This window comes from Anabas testudineus, chromosome 14 (assembly GCF_900324465.2).
Source record: "Anabas testudineus chromosome 14, fAnaTes1.2, whole genome shotgun sequence".
Lineage (NCBI taxonomy): Eukaryota > Metazoa > Chordata > Actinopteri > Anabantiformes > Anabantidae > Anabas > Anabas testudineus.
This window is the reverse complement of record NC_046623.1, coordinates 10,711,904-10,733,384: the sequence shown is the minus strand read 5'-3', so window position 1 is coordinate 10,733,384 and position 21,481 is coordinate 10,711,904. Positions and strand designations below refer to the sequence as shown.

Below are 21,481 nucleotides of genomic sequence, written 5' to 3'. Positions count from 1 at the left end.
GGAAACATTATAGTGATTTGTGTAAAATTAGAAAAAAATATATTGTAAGAGATACTTCTCATCTCGTATGAACAATAAGTGAATGCATTAGTTATGTGGAAAATGTATAAGTACATATGACTTGCTGATGAAGATCATGTTAATAAGTATAATGCTTAAAATCAATGCACCTATAACTGCTAAATTTAGTTTTAGCAGCTTGATAAAACCAGGTCGGTTTCAAAAGGACTGACGGAGCTGCACGTCTCGTGATGTGACTGACAAACTTTACTGAATCACTGAAAGAGGGTTACACAGGAAAAAATCTTTTAAATGTAAATAGACTTTTTGTTGAGTGCATGAAGCTTTTAGTCACAATTATGACATTTATTTCCCCTCAACATTAGTGGCAAACACAATGTATGTTTGTCTCTTCATGGAAGATAAAAGATGTGTCACAGTTGAAAAGCACAGGTGTAAATGAATGAGTTTTATTTAGAGGCTTCAGTTTCAAGCTCATGGTTTTGGTAATGCTGCTGCACTGTTATGACTTAGTAGCACAATGAAATAATACGCTGTTAATGTTAGTAACATCCATGTTTATTGGACAAGTAAAAATGTTTATTTGGTTTAGCTGTAATGCAAAGTAACCAAGTACAACTTTGAGCTACTGACAAAATAAATACTTTTACCAGTTTACTGATAAACTACATTTTAATAACAAATAACCATGCTTTTAAACTAAAGAACTGTATTATTATAAGATGTTAAAATACCTCAAATTGCCCAATGCTGTAGCTATATGTACTGTTTACATTATATTTCATTAATAATTGGTAATATAATAATAATATATTAGTTTTTTCTTCAGGACTTTTCTCTCCTCACAAAAGTTATTTCAGCTATTAGCAGCAGTTTTGTGAACGTCGTACAGAAATGTAAAAAAAAAATGAACAAAAGCAGTTTATAGAAAGTGAAATAAGCATTTCTGGCTACAGAGTGATGTCTTTTATATCAGTTCATAGGATGTTTGGTTTAAAGAAAAAGTTGTTGCTTCTTTAAGCATTAATTACATCTGGAAAACAAGTGATTGCTTCATTTACAAACACCAGGAGGACACAGTAGTTGGTAAATGTCCTTTACTATACATTAAAGTGGATATTTTACCACTAGATGGCAGTATCGGTGTTCCCACATAAAACACTATTAAGGTCCATGAGCATTATTCACACAGCTGTCCTCATCATTTGCACATCACACATAACATGAATTAAAAAACGACAACAATGTGCTTTCAGTTTACACAACACACACAGTGCAGTGAACTGTCTGTTCACCGATGTTCTGTGGTGGGGCTCTTCAGGTGCACTCCCCGTTCTCATTCACATAATCTGGCTCATCTGACACCAAAAAAAATGAACGAACAACAACAAAAAACATGGGTGATTAGTTAGGATTAAGTCAACATACAGAACAACTTTAAGTTTGTGCTGCTGTGCTACTTCCCAGTGTTCAGACATCTTTAGATGACTTGAAAAGAAATCTATATTTAACAAAACACAGAAAAGCACAAAATCTAGACCTAAAAGATAAATTAATCAAATATCCTGTCAATATTTCACTAAACAGACTTATTTGCAGATGAACACTGTTATAGAACAATAGAGAACAACCCACAGAATATACTTTTTGTGAATGTAACCAACAAACAAATGCTGTGTGTGCCATGCTTACCATCGTCTTCTTGATTTTTTGCACTTTCCTGTACACCCTGGTCCAAGAACTCAGAGTTCTCATAGTCGTCTTCATCTGTTTGGTGAAACAGCAATTTAAGTAAATGTATTTTATCCACAGCTACAGAATCAGTGTGTGATGAGAAATCAATCAGTGAGAACTAATATGAATATGAATTCCTCCTTTGATACAAATGGCCAGACGTACCATCTTTTATCGTCAGGGATGTGTAAACATTTGCATAGACGTCTGGATTCTGGTCGGCACCTGAAAAAACATAATTGGTGAATGTTAAAATTTGTAACACGGGAGGAATCAGATACAGAGCCCATAAATTTTACTTTTACTATTTAACTTACCAGTTATCGTTTTCTGGTTTTGGTCATTTGCATACAGTGAGGCTGGCAGGGGATCTCTGCAGGACAACACAAATATAAAGTTTCTTTGGTCGAAGTTATTTATTTATTTTTTGATTTGTGACCTCCATTGTTAAGTTTAAGGACATTGTAAAACAGTAAGAGTAACTGATAATTATCTCCACATTTTAAATTAAAATAAACAAAGTCAATTTATTAATTTGTCGAAATCAGATTCATAAGTCGTTAGTTTGAAAATATATTCTAAGTGATTCTTCAACTATGTACAATTTATGTCTGAAGCAATAAAAACAAAACTTCTGTAATTTGATCATCTGCACACCTGACACCAAGGTAAGCATAGAAAATTTTAAAGTGACCAAGGTGCTTGTTCACACATGAAGCCAACAAGAACAACTGAAACACTTACACATACATATGATCCACATCTGTTCCTACTTGAGTCGCAGCAACACAGGATGTCGACGTCAGTGACAAAATAAAGCAGTCATATTAAATAAAAATGGACTGCAAACACTTACACATACTAAAAAATAAATGTAATTTAGTGTTTTTACTGTGTGTTTTGTATGTAAACCTACCATCAGTGACATTTTCATAGTCGGACTGGTCATCAGTTGCTGCTGTAACGTTAAATATAAACCTCAGGAGCTATTACTGTTGTAAGTAGTGAAATCTTCAATCTTTAAAACTGAAAACATACCTGGTGAAAAATCCTCTTCATATGTTTCACTAGAAAACATGTCAATTCATTTTGAATTAGTTTTCTTTTTTGAGTTTACTCTTGAAATATGTCTCCTATTTTAACCCCCCTCTTAGAAAACAGCATCTTAGTAATAGCTCAGAATTAAAACTACCAACATAAAAATAGTTTGTTTTCTTTAATAGAGTTAGATCAGCATCAGTGAGTGGAGTGTGACTGACCAAAATACCTCTAAAGATCACTAACTGCACAAAAGGACACAGAACACATCAGTTTGTGGTTTTATAAGGATGTACACGCTGACAACAGCCAGACAGTGCAGTGTGTAAAAACCTAAATCCCACCATATCTGCAACATTGTCTTCTAGCAATCATATATATTACACTGTGACGGCAGATGTTATTGCTACTTGGACTATATGGTCAGAGGCAACATAATGAATCCAGTCTGTGGTTCAGCCAACAGACGGTGTGCTAACTTTTTCAATACCCTGTTTTCTCTGTGAAAAATGTAAGCTGTACTAGAGTTATATAGTATATAATATATATGTGTATGATTCAGATAGGACCCGTGTTGTTATTTATTGTATACTGAATGCAGTGAAATTTAGTTTTCCTCTTGTTTTGCCCTTGTCATTTTTAAGCTGCATAAGTTTTCAATTTAGTACATAACAATATACACTGTCGTTGGTAGTGGTGAAATAAAAATAAGCTGATGCTTGATGTTATATACATACATTGCGGTTGAAGTTATCTGATTGGCTCTGGTGACTGGAATAAAAACAGCACAAAAGTGTCAAAGTTAGTTAGCTGTGCTAAAAGTGAATGAAAATAGGCCGAGTCTGTGGTGAATGAGAGCTAGTGCTGACTTATTTTACCTGTTTTTGATTGCATCACAGCAAACACACTTCCCCCACGCTGGCTGTCAAGATAGCATTTTATTGTCAAATAGTGATTTAAGTTTATTCACTTTGAGGGAATTCTCTGACTCTGTCATTTGACATTTAACTGAATGTCACGTTGGTCACAGATCTCGGCAGATGAACTGATGAGTACAGCGTTATCATAAAAAACACAAATGGTGTTCAAAGCTGTCTGCCAACGTGGCTTGAGAAGCAGCAATACATAGTATACTCACAATGTCTGCGGATCATATATCTGATGTTCTGCATGTATGATCTCTGCAAGAAAAAAAAACACGTTGAAACTGTAGACGCATGTACCGACTTTGAATTAGGCGGTTTTCAACATAAACGTCTGCAAATATGTGACTGACTGATAATGAATGTGACAAAAAGACTAGTTAAAAAAGAAAAAGCATGTGACTAATCACTTTTTCATCTAGCTAATGATAAAGAAAATGGCCATGACATGCAATATGATGTGAATGTGGAACAAATGTGAAGATATAGTGTAAAACAGTTTGAGCTCTGTTTAAAAGTTGAGGTGTTACATTGTTTTCAATCACCTCTTGTTTAACGCGCCACTGAAATAGAAAGTTACACATAGAAAACCCGTTAGTTAGATAGTTTTTCTCTATCATATGTGAACTATAATGATGCAAACCATAATTGTTGTCATTATCAATACATTTCTTTATTATTGTCTAATTGTTGCTAATTAATTTTCTGTTAAGTGTTATTTCATCTTACTGTGTGCTGGTTGATTTTTCCCTTCTTGAAGGGTTCATTGATACAGCAGGTATCGCATTCTTGTGTTTGTTGGTATCATTTTGGTTAAGACAGTTAGGAAGGTATGTAGGAAGAAACCTCCTTCATGTGTTGTTCTTGCTAGAAGAGGCCAAGCAGTTTTTTTAATGACCTACCCGTGTATCCTCTGTGTGTGCTGCTTCTGTGCTCCACTTCACTGTCTACGCATATTTTGGTTTTGTGTGTCTATGCACCTAGTGGCTTTAAGTGTGGGCTTAGTTGCCATACTTGCATGTACAGTATCGTGGGTGTAAGTGAGGGAGCAACGCCATATGTTTCACCCACAGCCCTAAAGAAGGTTAATGCCATTGCCAACATGGCCAGATTATTGGCACGTTGATTAAACTACTTTGTTTTATGAATCCATTTTTGATGGAATGAAACCAGTCAGAGTTCATTTCTTTAGAGTCTTTTCCAACATTACTCAGTCAGGTATTAAATTATTACATTCAGAGTTAATTTATTTTGATTTCTTTACAACATTACTCAGTCATGCCTGTTTTCGCAAATCAGGAGGCATTTTACATAGTCTCACTACAGTTTAAGTGGTAGTTTCAACCAAGCAGGTACGGTAATCCTCTTTCCACTCACTCCAACCGGTCGCGGTAGATGGCCGATTCTGCTGGAGGTTTCTTCATCTAAAGGAAGTTTTTCCTCTCCACTGTCGCCTAGTGCTGCTCTAGTGGGATTGTGGGGTTTTCTATATAATTCTATACACAGTATATTTTATAAGGTCTTAAACCTTAAACACTGTAAAGTGCCTTGAGATGACTTCTGTTGTGATTTGGAATTATACAAATAAAATCTAATTGAATTGAATTAGTATTATTTATCTGTGACTACTTGGAGTTATAGTTATTTGTTATTTTATATCAGTACAATAGAGGTGTGTAGAGGTAAGTAAAATATTTTAGCGAAGAATCAAACAATTGCAACAAGAATCTCTGTGTTACTGTGTTCATATGTTGAGATTTATAATTACTGTAGTAATAAGCATCATACAATTATTTTCTTATCTACAAATAGCACTTACTAGATTTCCGTTTGCATCGAAGACAGAGAAGAGACAGTAGACTTAGTGACACCACTGATGCAACAGTCAGGACTGCAGCCAGCAGACTGGAGTTTCCAATCATACCTAAAAGACAAAAATTACCAAGTATTACATTAAAGTAACTGTCAAAGTGAACCACAGTTGTTGTAATAATTAAATAATTACCAACCAACTCAGGTTATTTGTCAGTCATTAAGAGAGGTTGCTGTTAAGATTAGATTAGCTAGAGTAACGTGGATATTCCTGGTCAACAATCAACAATTATTCTCTCTTTCATGGTTAGAGTAGCTGCTGCTTTCCTGTTAACAAGACAGAGTGAATCACAGGATGTGGTTGGCCGAAAGAAAACTGAAACATAGTTTGTAGTTTGTATAACGGACTTACACCTACATGTGCTGCCATTTAAGAAGAATCACACACCCTCGAACAAGAATACTGTGACATTTTTTAGCTTGTGTGCTAATGGATGTCTGTAAGCTTTTAGCACAGCCTTAAAACAGCCTTATCTGTTTATATCTGCAGGTCTCAAAAAGGTAACCTGACTATTACAGACACTGAATTTGCTTTTGATTAAGTTAAATGCAAGTTAAATAGTCCCAACAATCTGACCATGTCACAGCTACACACTTTATTTTTAAACTATTTTTTAGGGTCACGCATGTGTTGACCAAAAATGCACTCACACATTGTCACACACTATGTTTCTACTGTTTCTCTATCAATTGGCCCGCTTGGTCAGAGTAAAAAAAGACGTACAGGATAATAAGCTACATGTGTAAGATAGTAAGGATGATGACATACTGCCACATTGTAGATGTCCATCTCAGACATTTTTATGACAAAGCCACACATTATCAGCTAACATACTAATTATATATAAATTATATTAAAAAAAATAACAACACAGTTAAAACCAGTAGAAGGATCATAGCTTTTAAAGACAGTAAAAGGTTAATTAATGGTTCAATCTTTGTGCCTTTACTTGATAGTAGCGGTGCCAAAGAGACAGGACACTTGAGGAGAGAGACAGCGGGGAAGTGTGACATTCAGGTCCCATGCCACACTTGAACCTAGGACTCTGCAGATTATGTGGTATGCACATTTACCATTTGGCTATCAGGGTGCTCTGACATACTATACTTTACTATATTACCATTTATTATCTCTTCATGCACCAGCCTGAATGATGCCAACAAGAGGACTTATAACAAACACTAATCTTAGCTTACAATGACATTATTGTGTATAAGAAAGCATTTATTGAAGGTTTAGATGCTGCTGTAGAACACTACGGAGCTGTAAAGAAAAGATTCACGACTGTCTTGAAATAATACTTGGCTGGCCATATGAACACTGACACAGGATGCCGCAGTCATCCCTTTTTTTCATGCTGGCTATTAAAACATCCCGTCCTAACTCGCTTTCAGTGTAAGTGATAGGGGACGGGATTCACAACACATTGCAAAATTGATCTGAAGTTAATAAGTAAAGCAATCTGAGTTAGACAAATTAAGGTAATATCAGTTTTCGCTGTTGTCTTCGACTGCAGCTCAACAGAAGAAAAAGAGTCATAGGAAACACAAAGAGAGAATATTGCACTAAAGATGCCGTCACTTTGGAAGATACTTGAATAGCTCAAACTGCTGAGGCCCAATGTTCGGTGCAGATAATATTTTTTGAAAAAACATTTTGCACAAAACAAGGACTGTGAAGCGCCGGTACAGACGTAAGAGTAAAAGCTGCTTCATTGTTCATACAGACATCTGACTATTGTCTTAGGTACTCTTAGAAAAATGTTTTAACACTTAAAGTTAAGGCAAATTTCAAGTTAAAATGTACTTAGAGTTTACAGTCACAACATCTCCCGTGTAATGCACAACTACTACCCCGAACATGCGTAATTTACACTTGAACTTAAGTATTTAAATAAAGAACTGGCAGTAGAAAGAGCTTGAGATGTAACTGTATTGTACTAGTTATTTTGTTTGTTGTTCAGTTTTATATTTCATTTAGTTATTTGGCAAATATTTCTATCCAAATGAGATAAAAAACAGAAATATCTAAGTCAGGGCGAGGAGCCTGAGAGTGAAGTGCCATAGGAAGAAATATTTTAAGTCCTCAGATGTAAGATACAGATAGCGAAGAACATAAAAGTTTTTTAAGTGCATGTTAATCTGCAGAGCATTTTCGTGTTTTGAGTTTTGACTATTGAGAATAAGGTTGCTGTGTGTAATGGGATCACTGCCGTGATTTCAAGGCACAGTGGAGATCAATTGTAGACCTGGATGAGGTTGTTCAGGTAGGAATCAGCTGGACAGAGTTGGTTCTAGACCCTTTTTATTCTGTCATTTCAGCCCCCCTAATATGATCAACTATCAAACTATGAAAAACTATTGAAAGTATTGTTTTTACCTTTTAAAATAAAAATGAAAATAACTAAGAAATGCAGGACGTGTTGATTAAATGTAAAAAAAGTTTTTTTTTCTCTCTCTCTCTCTTTCTCTTCGCTGTTCTGTTTCTCTCTTTGCTGTTCTGCGTATTCTTCCCTCCCTGAATGTGGTTGTCCAGTTTGGTAGATAGGTAAACAGTTATATATAGATATATAAATCAACCATACCAAAATGGACAGCACATTTAAATATCTACAACAGTGTGACATGTTTCCCATGCTAGTCAAATGACAATGAAAGTGTGTCATGAAGTGCTAAAACTAGCCTGTTACCTCATTGCTAGTACATACGCTTATTAACTGTGTCTTCAGAAACTCTTTGTGGAAGTTTTTCACAATATTCTGTCATTTTTAGACCAAACAATGAACCGGTTCATTGTAAAAAATACATGATAACTGACTGAAATAACTGGATCCTTTAGCATACAGTGTTTAGGGGATGTTAAACACCCCTTAAATACACCTGGCACGTCCCCGCATGTAAATCTTCAAATTAAACTAAAACTATTAAATCTAACGTTGTCTCTTTACTGTCGATAGGATTGTCTGGCAGCCATCTGGTGGACATTTACACATTTATACAAGTGTAATTATGAAATTAATGATCTTATCAGACTATTATCATAGATGATGTCATCTAAACAAAGATGTAACGTTTTTTATGTTTCGATATACACTCATGTGTATACAATGATACTGTGACACTCATTAAACATATGTAAAAATACTAACTTAATGCTACTTAATACTATGGTAAATTAATTCATGCACATTATGTAGCCATTCTACATCTACATTTTATTTATTTATTTATTTTCTGTATTAAATTTCCTCCATGACATACCTGTGTGAAGTCGAAGGTTTGTATGCTGATTGGCCACTTCAGGACATTTAAATTTTATGTTTTGAGGTTTGGTGGTCTTACTGGAAAAAGTAAATCTTTCCAGTAGGCTGCAGTTTTCCATCACAGCTCTGTGTCACATTCACTCTGAACATGACTGAAAAGTTCAGTCCACTCCCACATGTCTTTGATATTCATATAGCTGTAGCTGCTGACAAACAAGGGCAGACAAACGGTTGCACAACTGCTGTGTTTGCAAATTACCGCTGCCTGTTTGCAAATCTATAGACAAGAACATTAGAACATAGTCCCAATTCTGCAAAACCCTGGATCATATTCAACAGCTACATTTTCTTTTCTTGCATGGGAACAACAGTATGGCTACGGGTGGGGAATGATTGTGGTAAATTGCATTTTATAATACCAAAACATTATGTTAACACAATTAAAGTCCTAAACAGAGAACCATGACCATTTTCATATCTAGTCGAAGGAAAGACCATAGTCTCCTGCTCAGAGTGAAAACTGATGTTGGATGTAATGATACTTGTTTGATTGGTTAAGAAGTTAAATCAACACTTTCCTAAAACAGTCAAGAGTCTAACAGGATATTATGTCTGTCATTGATGGAGTCACACTGCATTAGTTTGAGCATACATAATAAACTGGCACCTTATTATAATTTAAAACTTAAACCATCACCACATTATTAATATAATTTACAAATGTGACATATATACATATTACTTTATATATACACCACCGTTACATTACACATATTTAAATATTAATTTGCATATTTATACTTTATATTAATTTCCCTAATATTTACTCTTATTCTAATTAATGTTCGCTGCAACTCTGGAACACAGTGGCAAATTTCAAACCTGTTATTTACAATATGTATGTATGCTGTTTCTATATTTCTTATTCGCTATGCGAACATCTGTATTTTTCTGTATTTCTGTTTCGTACACCACTCTACCTGAAAAATTTTATATATCATAACTTATCATACTATTACTATATATATATATATATATATATATATATATATATATATATATATATATATATACACACACACACACACACACAAATTACTCAATAGGCAACACACCGACCTCTTTCGTGGTGTTGTATCATTTAATTATTACTATTAATAAATCAAGAGGGTATGGTAACAAACTATTGTTTAGTCTAATCAACATCAATCTGTGATTTTTATGCGCTGGTCACATGTTCCGTATGCAGAATGTAAATCTTTTCAACTGTCAGAGAAGTTAGTCTAGAGAAGTAAAAGGTACAATATTATCGTCTCACATGTTGTGAGGCAAAAGCATAAAGTAACCCAACATTTAGTTATTCAAGTAAAATACAAATAAATGTACTTGTCTGTATTCCATCACTGGGTCTCTGTGTTGATGTTGATCAAATAAACTTTTTTTTGTCTGTGGTAGTGTGCTAATATGCTAGGCTAACACCTAATGGTGTAGTCACCAATCTGGAACCAGATCTTGTTGAAACTTCTTGTCTGCTACTGAGGTCAGCTCTAACACAAACATACATATTTAACATAAATCTGTAAACGCATGGCTACGAGCTAACACTGCTTCATATCCCAGTGACAAACATAAGATTTTATATGTGATACGTTGGTGTATTACCTTCAGTGGTCCGGCTGCCTTCATTCTTCTATAGCAGCAGAACAGCAGCTGCTTCCTCTTTCAACACCTCCCCACATCCGCCACACTCAAGACACAGAAGACCTCCCGCACACACACATCTCATGTGAACATGTGGTACGAAGTGGACACAAAAAACATCACACTCATCAACTGCCTGTCTTGTGAACATTAATTATGACAAAACATATCTGCTAATCTCTGCCTGTGTATTTGGGTCATCGTCCATGTCGCCATGTGTCTGCTTTACTGTAGAAACATCACTGTACAGATGTGTCTTTGTCTTTCTGGTGAATGAGGGTGTAGTGGATGTGAATCTGCTCATACAGTAATTTACAAGAGTCAATTCACATGAAACGTTAACTTCTAAAGCTGGTGGTAGAACAGCAAGGGTCTCAGATGATGATTTCAAGACTGTTTTACTCTTGTTTGTGTGACTAAAACAACAGTTCTTTGAATGCAGACTTCCACCAACATCCAGAGAAGAGTTTTTGAACATCTGGTTTATCCAAAAGGAGATGGGAAGAAACTCATAAACAACGCATAACTACATGAACAAAATACTGTACAATAAGCACAGTCTTAATAGATGTGTGCCTTACCCTTGTATCCTAGTATTTCTTTCTTTCATTTAGACCACTGATAGTTCGTAAAACAAATCTGGACTAGACTTGCACATTTATGGCATGTTTTATAGCATTTATGATAAGTTTTCTTAGTTAGCACAGATGGGGAAACTGTTAAAGGCTGGAAACAGGAGGGAACAGCTAGTCTTTTTTCTTTCACCAATAAAAAAAAATTTACCCACCAAGATCTCTACTGTTCAGTGCAACACACAAAATGTAGTCAACCGCACCGACTCTCTGTTAGACCACAGAGACTCTGTGCACTGTAGCTGCTTTAAATTAAGTGAATCAGTCGACTATTAATGTTGGTGTTGATTTTCTTTAGCTGTAACTCGCTGTGATGTTTAAATGGCTGCAGTGTTGTGGTTCGTTCTTTCCAATAAGTGGAGAAACTATCTCTGTCTGAAATTACCAATTGGATGATAACATCTTTTTTACATTTTCATTTGGCAGATCCAAATACTGAATGTTTTTAGTGTGAAGCAAAAACACAAGCTGAGCCCATGAAATATGGCAACTATTCCCTCGCTACAGCTCAACATTGAAATCACACACAAAGGATTAGTATCAGTCTTCTTATCTTATTCTCATCTAAAACAAAGATTTAAAGTCCTGGCTATAAAGCTTGCTTCTCAAAGGTTACTGAAAAGCTATTTGTACATCAGACGTGATCTGGAAGGAAGATCTACAGGAAGTACCGGTGTACATATTCTCACCTCTGAAAATAACCACTCCCTTCCATGTCACAGAATTAAAATATTTCCCACAAACAATCAGTGTCTGTTTTTATCTTTAATTAAACGGAAATGTCCACCATATTAACAACCATCCTACGAGACCTACTGTTCTTAAAATAAACACATTAAGTGTACTGAAGTGTGTTTGTTTCCACAGACAAAAGTATTTTTGATATCAGACTAATAGAAATGTGGCAGACACAGCTTGCAGCAGTAATCTCACCTCCTTTATGTCCTGGATCTGTGCCTGCTCAGACATGCTGAACACACTGGATCCTGCCTCTGTTGTTGTCTTCTTCACCTTCTTTAATGCCGTATTGGAAAATGTGTGAGATTGCCTAATTGGCAAATCAAGCCTTGTTGACTTTATCTAAATGCGTATGATTATTTGATTACAGCCTGTAGATACGAGAAAGAGGAAGAAGAAGAAGAAAGACCAACACACATAAATTCTGAAAATGTGTGTATATATATATATATATATATATATATTTATTTATTTATTTATTTATATACACACATGCTAGTACACTTTGCATGCTGTGGGGTCAGCACAGCTCTCTTACTCTATAGAGGTTTCTGGGCTAAAAACCTGTAGGTAATCAGGACGTCAATACTAAATCAAGAATCAGTACAGACAAAACCACAAATTACTATTTTGATGCTTACATTTTAAACAGTTAAAACAATAAGATATGACGTGTCAGTTAGTGAGCTGTAGATTTGGTTTTATTTTTACTTTTACATCCATGTTACTGAGTCATTCAGGTGTGAGGTCAACATGCGCAGGGAACAGGAAACATCAGCAGGAAGCACATATTGACCATGTTACCAGTTAATTGCTTATTCAAAAACAAATGTGGAAATAAAAATAGAGGCTCTGATGCTCTAAAGTGTGTGTATGTTGTGATAATTGAATTATAAAACACTTTGCCATTACCTGAACCACTACCTGAACCCCTTACAGCAACGTCACACTGAGAAAATAGGCAAATTCTCCGGGGTACCGGCTCATTTAAATGTCAGATTCTTTCCAATGATGTCAGCAGGTGCCCAGTGACATGATTTGCTTTTATTGCCTCACTCCGCTGAGCCGCTCGCTGATTGGACGTGATGACGGCATACACCTGGCACGTCCCCGCACGTAAGACACCGCGGTGTCACGCACGACACGCACGTTAAGTATTTAACACTTGATTACAGGAGTCGCCCTACTTCCGCTCTCAGAGAGGGGGGGGGGGGGGTGGTGGCCCCACCCTCTGCCCTCGCGGCGTTGTTGTTTTCACTAGCAGTCGCGCGCCGTGGCTCGTGCCGTCGTCGGCTTGTCGCGCGCATGCAGCAGAATGGCTCGAGCGGCTCGAGCGGTTCCGATGGCGGCGGCAGCAGCAGCAGCAGGGAGCGGCAGACGGTGTCCTTCAGCCCGCTGCCCGCCGCCACCACACGGGTGAGACGCTTCATTCAGGAGAGGCGGACTCTGCCGCTGCCCAGAGTGATGGTGGTATTCTCGGCCGCAGGGGACACCGAGAAACCGAGCGATGCCATGTCCGGCTCGGACGCTGCGGAGGACGATTTCCGAAAGCCGGCCTCCCCCGCTCCGAACCTCGCCGTGAGCAAGCCGCTCCGCTCCCCGCTGCACACCCAGGAGCAGGACTCCTGCCAGGAGGTAGGCCGCTTTCCTGGACTGCTTCAAACCCAAAACATGTTGAACCACACGCACAGAGCTGGTCTCACATAATGCATGAACATGAAGGACTCACAACAACACTAAAGTACTGAAAGAGAGAGGAGAAATACACACCCAGATGTAAGTTCCCACATAAGTAAACATAGTAGTACTACCAAATGTTACATATGAATGCAGTATTGGGGCTGTAACTAAATATTAAAGTATATAAGGGAGAATAATAGACACTATGTGCTGCAGGCTACACTATAATGCAGAATTATCTATGGATGTTACATTGAACACGTGTTCATTAAATACATTATTCATATGCATATTTTACACAGTGTATACACAAATGGTAATAGTAGAAACTGTGAATTACAGTTTGGGGTTTTGTTGCCTGGCAGTGTTCACATGACTTGATGAGCAAGCGTGTGGTATGTCATGTCCTCCTTGGACGGTCCAGATCCTGTGATGGATCTAAACATGGCTACAGTAGAATAATCCCCTTATGTATGTGGTCTGACTGTTAAGTCATGGTCCTGCTCTGACACTTAAAGCAGCATGTACCTCCTCACACAGGCTATCCACATCTATTTGAAGAAGATAAAGAGTTATTATATGGCCATTTTTATTCGATTTGTTCTGGTAAGATACCAGATGCAGTCCAATAAACAACAACAACAACTTGTGCACCACGTACCTATGAAGAAAACAACACCTCTGCTCATTCACTGTGGTGTGTACAGGGAGCTAGGGATACTACTTTAATGTAATACCTGCAAAACACTTGGGCTGCATCATCTTCTTATAATCAATCACCTGTTTATATCGTTATTTAATCGATTTATCTGTTGGTCTATGAACTATTCATGCCCTAATGGTGCATAACAGAGATAAAGTTAAAGCATAGACAGCATCCCTTCAAATTAAGATTCATTACGCCTTCCAGCTATATCCAAACAAGCTTAAAAGATCACCTACTGCATGTGGATAGATACCATCCAAAAGAGCAGTTAATTATACAAGCAGGGACCCATACAAAAAAGAAGAAGTACAATAATTACTGATATAATTATGAAAGGAAGTTACAGATTATTATGGGTTATTATAATATTAAACAGACTTGTTGCCTAAAATATGAACACACAAATACCGCTACCATACTTGGTCATGATTGTCCTATCTATCATTTTATTTCCATTCTCATCTGAAGTTTCCAGAGGTCATCTGTCTGAACGTTGGGGGAACGTACTTCACCACTCGCCTGTCCACTCTGCGGCGATACGAGGACACCATGTTAGCTGCCATGTTCAGCGGGCGTCACTACATCCCACATGATTCAGAGGGACGCTTCTTCATCGATCGGGATGGAACATACTTTGGGTGAGTAGCACTGTGAGCGCGTGTACTCGGGCTGTTATGAAGATGACAAAGTTGTTATATTTTATATAACAAAAATAACATTGTTATCAGAATGATTCAAATAGACCAATTTCACTAATATATTTTCATGAACATGATACTTGTGACGATATGTTGTTGTAAAAACGTTTTAAAACGTTTTGGAAACACTGTTGACCTACACTGCGTACTGTCCTTGAATACCTGACCAGTGCTGCATTGTGAACAATGGTTACTTATTGACCAGACAAAACAAATCAGATGACACTGACAACCTACAACACAAACAAATTAACAGTACTGCAATATATAAACAGTAACAGAAAATAATATTAAATTAATACAACTTATAACAATACATAGGCAGACATAACATATTACAAAATAAATACCAATCGCAATCTTCCTAAGCATCAAAGAGATGAGTGCATGGATTAAAAAAATGAAAGATAAATACAGGGTGTAGCATTAAAATGAAAACTTTTATTTTGGTGGAGGAGATCCTATAGCGCCACCCAGAGGAGAGATCACCACAGTGATTCAAATTCATTCTGCAGGGTTATGTAGGTCTGTTCCAAATTAAAATTTTAAATCAGTCCATCCATCAGTTGGCTGAAAGGAAATGTCACATCCACAAATGTCAACCTTATGGTGGCACTAGATGAAAACTGAAGGGTTTTCTAAAGTCAGTGTGCTTCATTCTCTCGGGGCCATAATGTGTGTACAGAATTTAACAAGATATTTCAGTCAAGACCAAAGTGGACCAACATCCCTAGAGCCACACCACTAGCGTGGCTAAAGAGGAAAAACAAATTACTTTAAATATGAATGTGATAAAGAGCAGAGCCAAGATATTGGACTTATGTAAGAGGTAGGGTTGGGGAAGGGTCAGTTCTGTATGAACAGAGGGTGTGTATTAAAGATTTAAGCACATGCAGCTAGCAAAATGCGAGATGGTCGATATGCACCTACATGAAGTAATACATTTTTTATAAAACCTGGGGAATGCAGACCCACTGCAGTTGTATGAAGACTCATAAGAGGGCCTTTTAATTTGGAACATACTAGTGTTTCAGGGGCTATTGTCTTGCTGGAGATAAATCTTCTTCAATGCTCCTACACTGCTGCAGCTTTTTTTCCTCTTCTCTGTATTTTTTCTGTATTCCCTTATTCTCTATGTCCCCAAACCTGCCTCATTGAGCTGCAGAGGAGTTGAACTAAAACTTTATTGAATATGTTGATGTTGATCTTAATCAAACAAAACAACAAATATGAAAGGAAGTTTTTGGCCCTCTAAAACTGACTTCTTTTTATTAACTTTTACCTTTTTAACATTTTGCACATTAAAAGTCATTCACCTATCATCAGATGGTGGAATCTGTTTAGATCTGGTTACTAAAGATGAACATAACAGCAAATCAGAACTCAGTTGCTTTAAGAAGGACTGATCAGACAGGAATCTCATTTTATGTGGACAGGTTGTTGTCATGTTGTTTCCATCTAAAGGGACATCCTAAACTTCCTCCGAGAAGGCGAACTTCCTCAGAGGGACCGAGTGCGAGCAGTGCATAGAGAGGCACAGTACTACTCCATTGGCCCATTGCTGGATAGCCTGGAGGACATTCAGCCCCTCACAGGAGAGAAAGTCAGACAAGCTTTCCTTGATCTATTACCCTACTACAAAGGTAACTAGATTCAGCCTCCTCCTTGCTGAAATAAACAGAATTGCTTGTCTTCATTAACTACTAAAATAAAAAAAGACAAAAGACTAAAAATATGTGTATTGTGTCTGTAAGTTGAGGCTGATAATGTGTTTATAAAGCATCTGAACTGCCTGCACAAGCTGTGTGTCATAGCCACTGCTGCTGCTCGAACTGCTGACTTTGTAAGAGAGCAGGCTGAATCAGTCACCACCTGGATTTAACTAAGCAAATAGGTAAGAGCCTTAGATGAGTGGAAGTTATTTAACCCTAACTGATGCTGTGAGTAACAATCTGTCTGAAGACACATCCTGTGGTCGTGGAAAATATGTTAATCTGTTTATGAAGGGTCAAATTATTGGAATGAATCAAGCAAAGAAAACATTTCAGAAGATTGACGAAGCTAGGTGAAAACTGGGTTACGAATGGTCCAATGCATTATTAAAAACTGGATGGAGCCATTGTATACTAAGGAGCATAACAATTGGACTTTGGAGCAATGTAAGAAGATCTTGTGGAGTCCAGATTCACCCTGTTCCAGAGTGATGGTTGCATCAGGGTAAGAAGAGAGGCGGGTGAAGTGATGCATCGATCATGCCTAGTGTCTACTGTACAAGCCTGTGGGGGCAGTGCTATGATCTGGGGTTGCTGCAGTTGGTCTGCGTTCAGCAATATTATGTGCTCAAAGAATGAGATCAGCTGACTACCTGAAATCAGTGGATTTTTTTCTTCTCCAATGACACGGACATATTCCAAGATGACAATATCAGGATTCTTCAGGCTCAAATTGTGAAATAGTGGTGACACATCATTTTTACACATGGATTGGCCACCACAGATAACAGACCTTAACCTTAAGAATCTTTGGAATGTGCTGGAGAAGACTTTGCTCAGCGGTCTGACTCTCCCATCGTCAATACAAGATCTGCAGAAGCTTATCGAGTTGATGTGTGTGACTTTTTTTGGTGACGGGCAGTGTATAACATGTATGGATCAAGAAATGAGAAGAGCTGTAGTGGAAACCTAGTGAGTATGATATCTAGAGGACATGGAAAGAAATTTTATTAGTAAAGTACTTGAGAAGTTGCTCACATTTTTAGTCTCACGGCAGGCAGGGAGGTGGTGGCATTGAATTACTCTGAATAAAGCTCTTGAGTTATGAGACCTCTGAGATATGAGATCTGTGAAATACGATGATCTTGTTTCCTGAACTGCTGTCTGATATTTATACATAGTTTCTATAATTTAAATTGCTATTTATTTGCCGTTTGTAAGTTCTACAAATCTGCTTCAGAGCAGAGAAAAGGATTGAGTGTGAACAAGAGGAATGAGGGCATCAAACAAATACTGTCGGAATTCGCATATCCGGACCTGACAAACCAGTATCTTCTTACTTTAAAGAGTACTTTTCCAAACAACAGCAACATTTAAATATGTTTCTATGACAGTTATAAATGTAACTGTTTTCATTTCAGACAATCTGGAGCGTATTGTGGAGATCGCCAAACTCAGGGCCATGCAGAAAAAGGCACGGTTTGCCAAGTTGAAGATCTGTGTCTACAAGGAAGAGATGCCCATCACACCGTACGAGCGTCCTCTTTTTAACTCTCTGCGCTTTGAGCGTTCAGACAGTGAGGCCAAACTCTTTGAGCATCACTGTGAGGTGGACGTTTCCTTTGGACCCTGGGAGGCAGTGGCAGATGTTTATGATCTTCTGCACTGCATCGTCAGCGACCTGGCTGAGCGTGGCATCACTGCCGAGCAGCAGTGCATCGGTGTCTGTGACAAGCACCTTATCAATCATTACTACTGCAAGAGGCCCATCTATGAGTTTAAGATCACATGGTGGTGAAGCTGTAGGGAGACAGTCATGACTGACTGGACCAGAAAGTAAAAGGATGGTTTAACAATAACTCAGCCAATATTGGTTTTTGTATTGAAGTTGCCAATATTTTGTGCTGATTGCTTAAAAATGGGTTCTGGTGTAATAATTATGCGTTTCCCTAAAATATATTTGTACTTGTTATTTAGCATACCCTCAGTGATGTCAATAGGGTGGTCAAAGTAACAGAAACAATTGTCAGCAACACAAGTGGTTTCTTCCAAAATGACAGTTGAATCAACACATCGCTAAAGCAACAACAAAAACTGCACTTTATCACAGGACTGTTCTTTTAGTTATAGCTAGTAAAATTAACTGTAGACCAGTCTACAGATTGTCTGTAAATATGCTCTTCTCAGTGAAATCTAGGCCAATAAAAACACTCCTATTACTGTAACACCCCTGGTGTTGCTAACCTCCAGTACAGTTCTGCAAGTTTACTCTGGGACTCCATGTTGTTGCAGGTGAATCAGAGCTTCTAAACACACATAAGAGGTGAAGCAGGCCTAAAACTTCCAACTAGATTGTCCAACTATCCATTATGTAATAGTTAAAGGTCTAAAGAACTTCCAATGATGACATTTAAGGTACATTTTAATTTTCTCCACCAGTGTTCAGGGAGAGTTGTGCTTATGCGATCAGACATGTTTTGGCATTACTCAAAGTCCGGTCACTATAATTACATGCAAGTGAAAATTTAGTATGCCTCAAGTCAAAGCTTAATGATTTTATTGCTAAGACGTAAGAACTGAGATGTTTTTGTCACCCAGTTAGCAGTTCATCAAACAAATAAGGTTGTGTCCTGTGTGATGTGATCTGTGGATCAGTTTTCCACTAACGTTAACTAACTTTACTTTGCTGTGTGATACAGTGGACGAAAACACTCAGACTGAGCTAACGCAGCTCAAACTGATGTCCATTATGAAGTAATATCTGTCTAATATTAAGCTAACATGAGTTGACCAGACTATCAGACTATACCAAAGTCTTAGTCATACTGAACTAAGTATAGCTGTAGCTGCAAAATTGTGGTGCATATTTTTTGCTTATGCTTTTCATTTTTTATTTGTACCATAAAGAATTAATTTCAATTTCCAGAAATAACCCAGTCCTGCTTTAAGGCAGATAAACTTTAAATCTATGCTATGTTTTAAATCTATTTCCACCCAACTTTCTTATGTAACTACAGTGACTGCTTGTTGGACTACAAGATACGAAGTCTTCCCCTAGCAGCACTGTGACCTAACCGGTGTAGACACTAACAAAGGATCGAAGCTGTAGCTGGAAAGCTGCTTTTATTGTGCAACCAATGTAGACAAGGTAAAACTAACATGGTTTGTGCATCACTAGGTGGTATAATGACATCTCATCTCAAGCCAACTCTTCCCTTTCAAGGTAATATCCTACATCTTTATTATTGTCTTTATTTGTTAACTTATACATTACTTGTCAGTGTAACTGTAGCTTTGCCCTAATTCATATGTGGTTGGGTTCGGGACTGCGTCGCCTAATTTTCAGAACCAACATTGAAAGTAATTGTTATCAATATTGTAAGTAATGTAAGTAAACTAAAGTCCTACCTGTATTTTTAGCATATTCGTTTTATGTCAGGATACAGATTTAACTGTGTTCCTTTTTGATAAACAGTATATTTTACTTATGCAACCTTCTGAGGAGTGTGTTTTTAAAGATTTTAGAGAGATTGAGTAGTGTTCATTTGTTGTTTGTCCATACTCATCACATTTTAGTTTATGTTGTTAACCTCAGTTGTCGGGGATGTGAAGGAAGCTAAACTAATATAAATTTGCAGCAAAGCAAAAATGCATCAGTGCAATCAAGTCTTAAATCTAATAAGTTCAGAAGTGATTTAGTGTGAACTTCCATCCCACCCTTTCAACATTATGACATGAAATTCATGAAAGCTGCTGTATAGAGCTTTGAATCTAAGCTAAATGGGATCTTGTGCCGTGCTTGATAATACTTGTGATTGTAACCAAGGCATTTTCTAACTCAAGGTATGAGACAACATTATAGTTATCAGCTACAGAAAGCAGAATCAGTTCCTTTCTCTTCACTAAATCAGCCAAGATGCTTATTTTGTTGGTGTACTGTCGATAGATAATGAAGACGTGATGCTACATTCTTCCTTTGGAGCATCAGTGTTGATTTATATTGTTGTGTTTGCATTGTCTTGAATAATTTTGTATTATTTATGTTTTTTCTGTCAGCTTCTAGGAAGCTATAGTTCTACAGTGTAGTCTTTTTTTTTTTTTTATCATTTTGTGTGTAGTGAAAAAGCAAAGTGATTTTTATTTAAGGTAAATAAATAAAATAAATAAAAAAGCTCCTTAAAGTAAAATGTCTCCTTCTCTCTACTCTCTTACACGTGTATTGAATGTATTGATAAAAATACTTTTTAATTGCATGAATACCAAATTGTATAGGGAGTGTAATAGTGTAGTCTCAGTCTGCAAACACCTGTAAACCCACAAACTTCGACAGATGCTGGATGTAACAGTCCACAGACTGAGCATGTGATACGTGTGAAGTCCCTCATGTGATGTCACCTGAACAGACTGAATCTCACATTGTCACTGAGCTCATCTGCAGCTTTTAGCTCCGCTCCCTGGTGACTGAGATCATTGTTGAAAGCAAAGTAAAATCTCTATTAAAAGACCGTGGAGACCACAAATCATAATCAGAATGATGAGTCGTAAATAGCAGACGGCTAATCTGTTAACCCAGGAATAATACTAATTATTATTTGACTAAATGAACTGTTGTGACTGTCATGTCATCTTTGACAGAGGAGGAATCTTTCATACTGCCTTTTTTTTCCAGGCCACCAGCAGGTTGATATTTTTGGCTTTTAGTTAAATATGTCAACAGCTACCGGATGGAGTGACAGTGAAGCCTCCCACAGAGTGAGTCCTTA

The 21,481-nt window shown here is 37.2% G+C and overlaps 2 protein-coding genes across 7 annotated transcripts; one reads left to right on the top strand and one right to left on the bottom strand.

Annotated features, from left to right (window-relative positions):
* Nucleotides 1-557: 557 nt before the first annotated feature.
* si:dkey-183i3.6 lies at nt 558-10,585 on the bottom strand. Of its 6 annotated transcripts, none has more exons than XM_026370941.1 (12): nt 10,514-10,585; nt 5,536-5,640; nt 3,932-3,974; nt 3,672-3,715; nt 3,531-3,564; nt 2,794-2,822; nt 2,672-2,713; nt 2,500-2,527; nt 2,073-2,128; nt 1,921-1,980; nt 1,714-1,788; nt 558-1,379 (listed from the first exon to the last, which is right to left on the bottom strand). In XM_026370941.1, exons 2-12 carry the CDS (start codon nt 5,636-5,638, stop codon nt 1,339-1,341), a joined length of 555 nt encoding a protein of 184 aa, XP_026226726.1. In that variant the 5' UTR covers nt 5,639-5,640; nt 10,514-10,585; the 3' UTR covers nt 558-1,338. The 6 variants fall into 6 exon arrangements, with proteins under 6 accessions (XP_026226726.1, XP_026226721.1, XP_026226722.1 ...); XM_026370936.1 differs by lacking the exon at nt 10,514-10,585 and adding an exon at nt 8,850-8,976; XM_026370937.1 differs by lacking the exon at nt 10,514-10,585 and adding an exon at nt 8,850-8,976 and having other exon boundaries at nt 2,500-2,524.
* Nucleotides 10,586-13,092: 2,507 nt separating this feature from the next.
* On the top strand, nt 13,093-20,864 carry kctd7 (potassium channel tetramerization domain containing 7). The gene is made up of 4 exons (XM_026373096.1): nt 13,093-13,557; nt 14,777-14,946; nt 16,471-16,649; nt 18,140-20,864. Exons 1-4 carry the CDS (start codon nt 13,228-13,230, stop codon nt 18,514-18,516), a joined length of 1,056 nt encoding a protein of 351 aa, XP_026228881.1. The 5' UTR covers nt 13,093-13,227; the 3' UTR covers nt 18,517-20,864.
* Nucleotides 20,865-21,481: the final 617 nt, after the last annotated feature.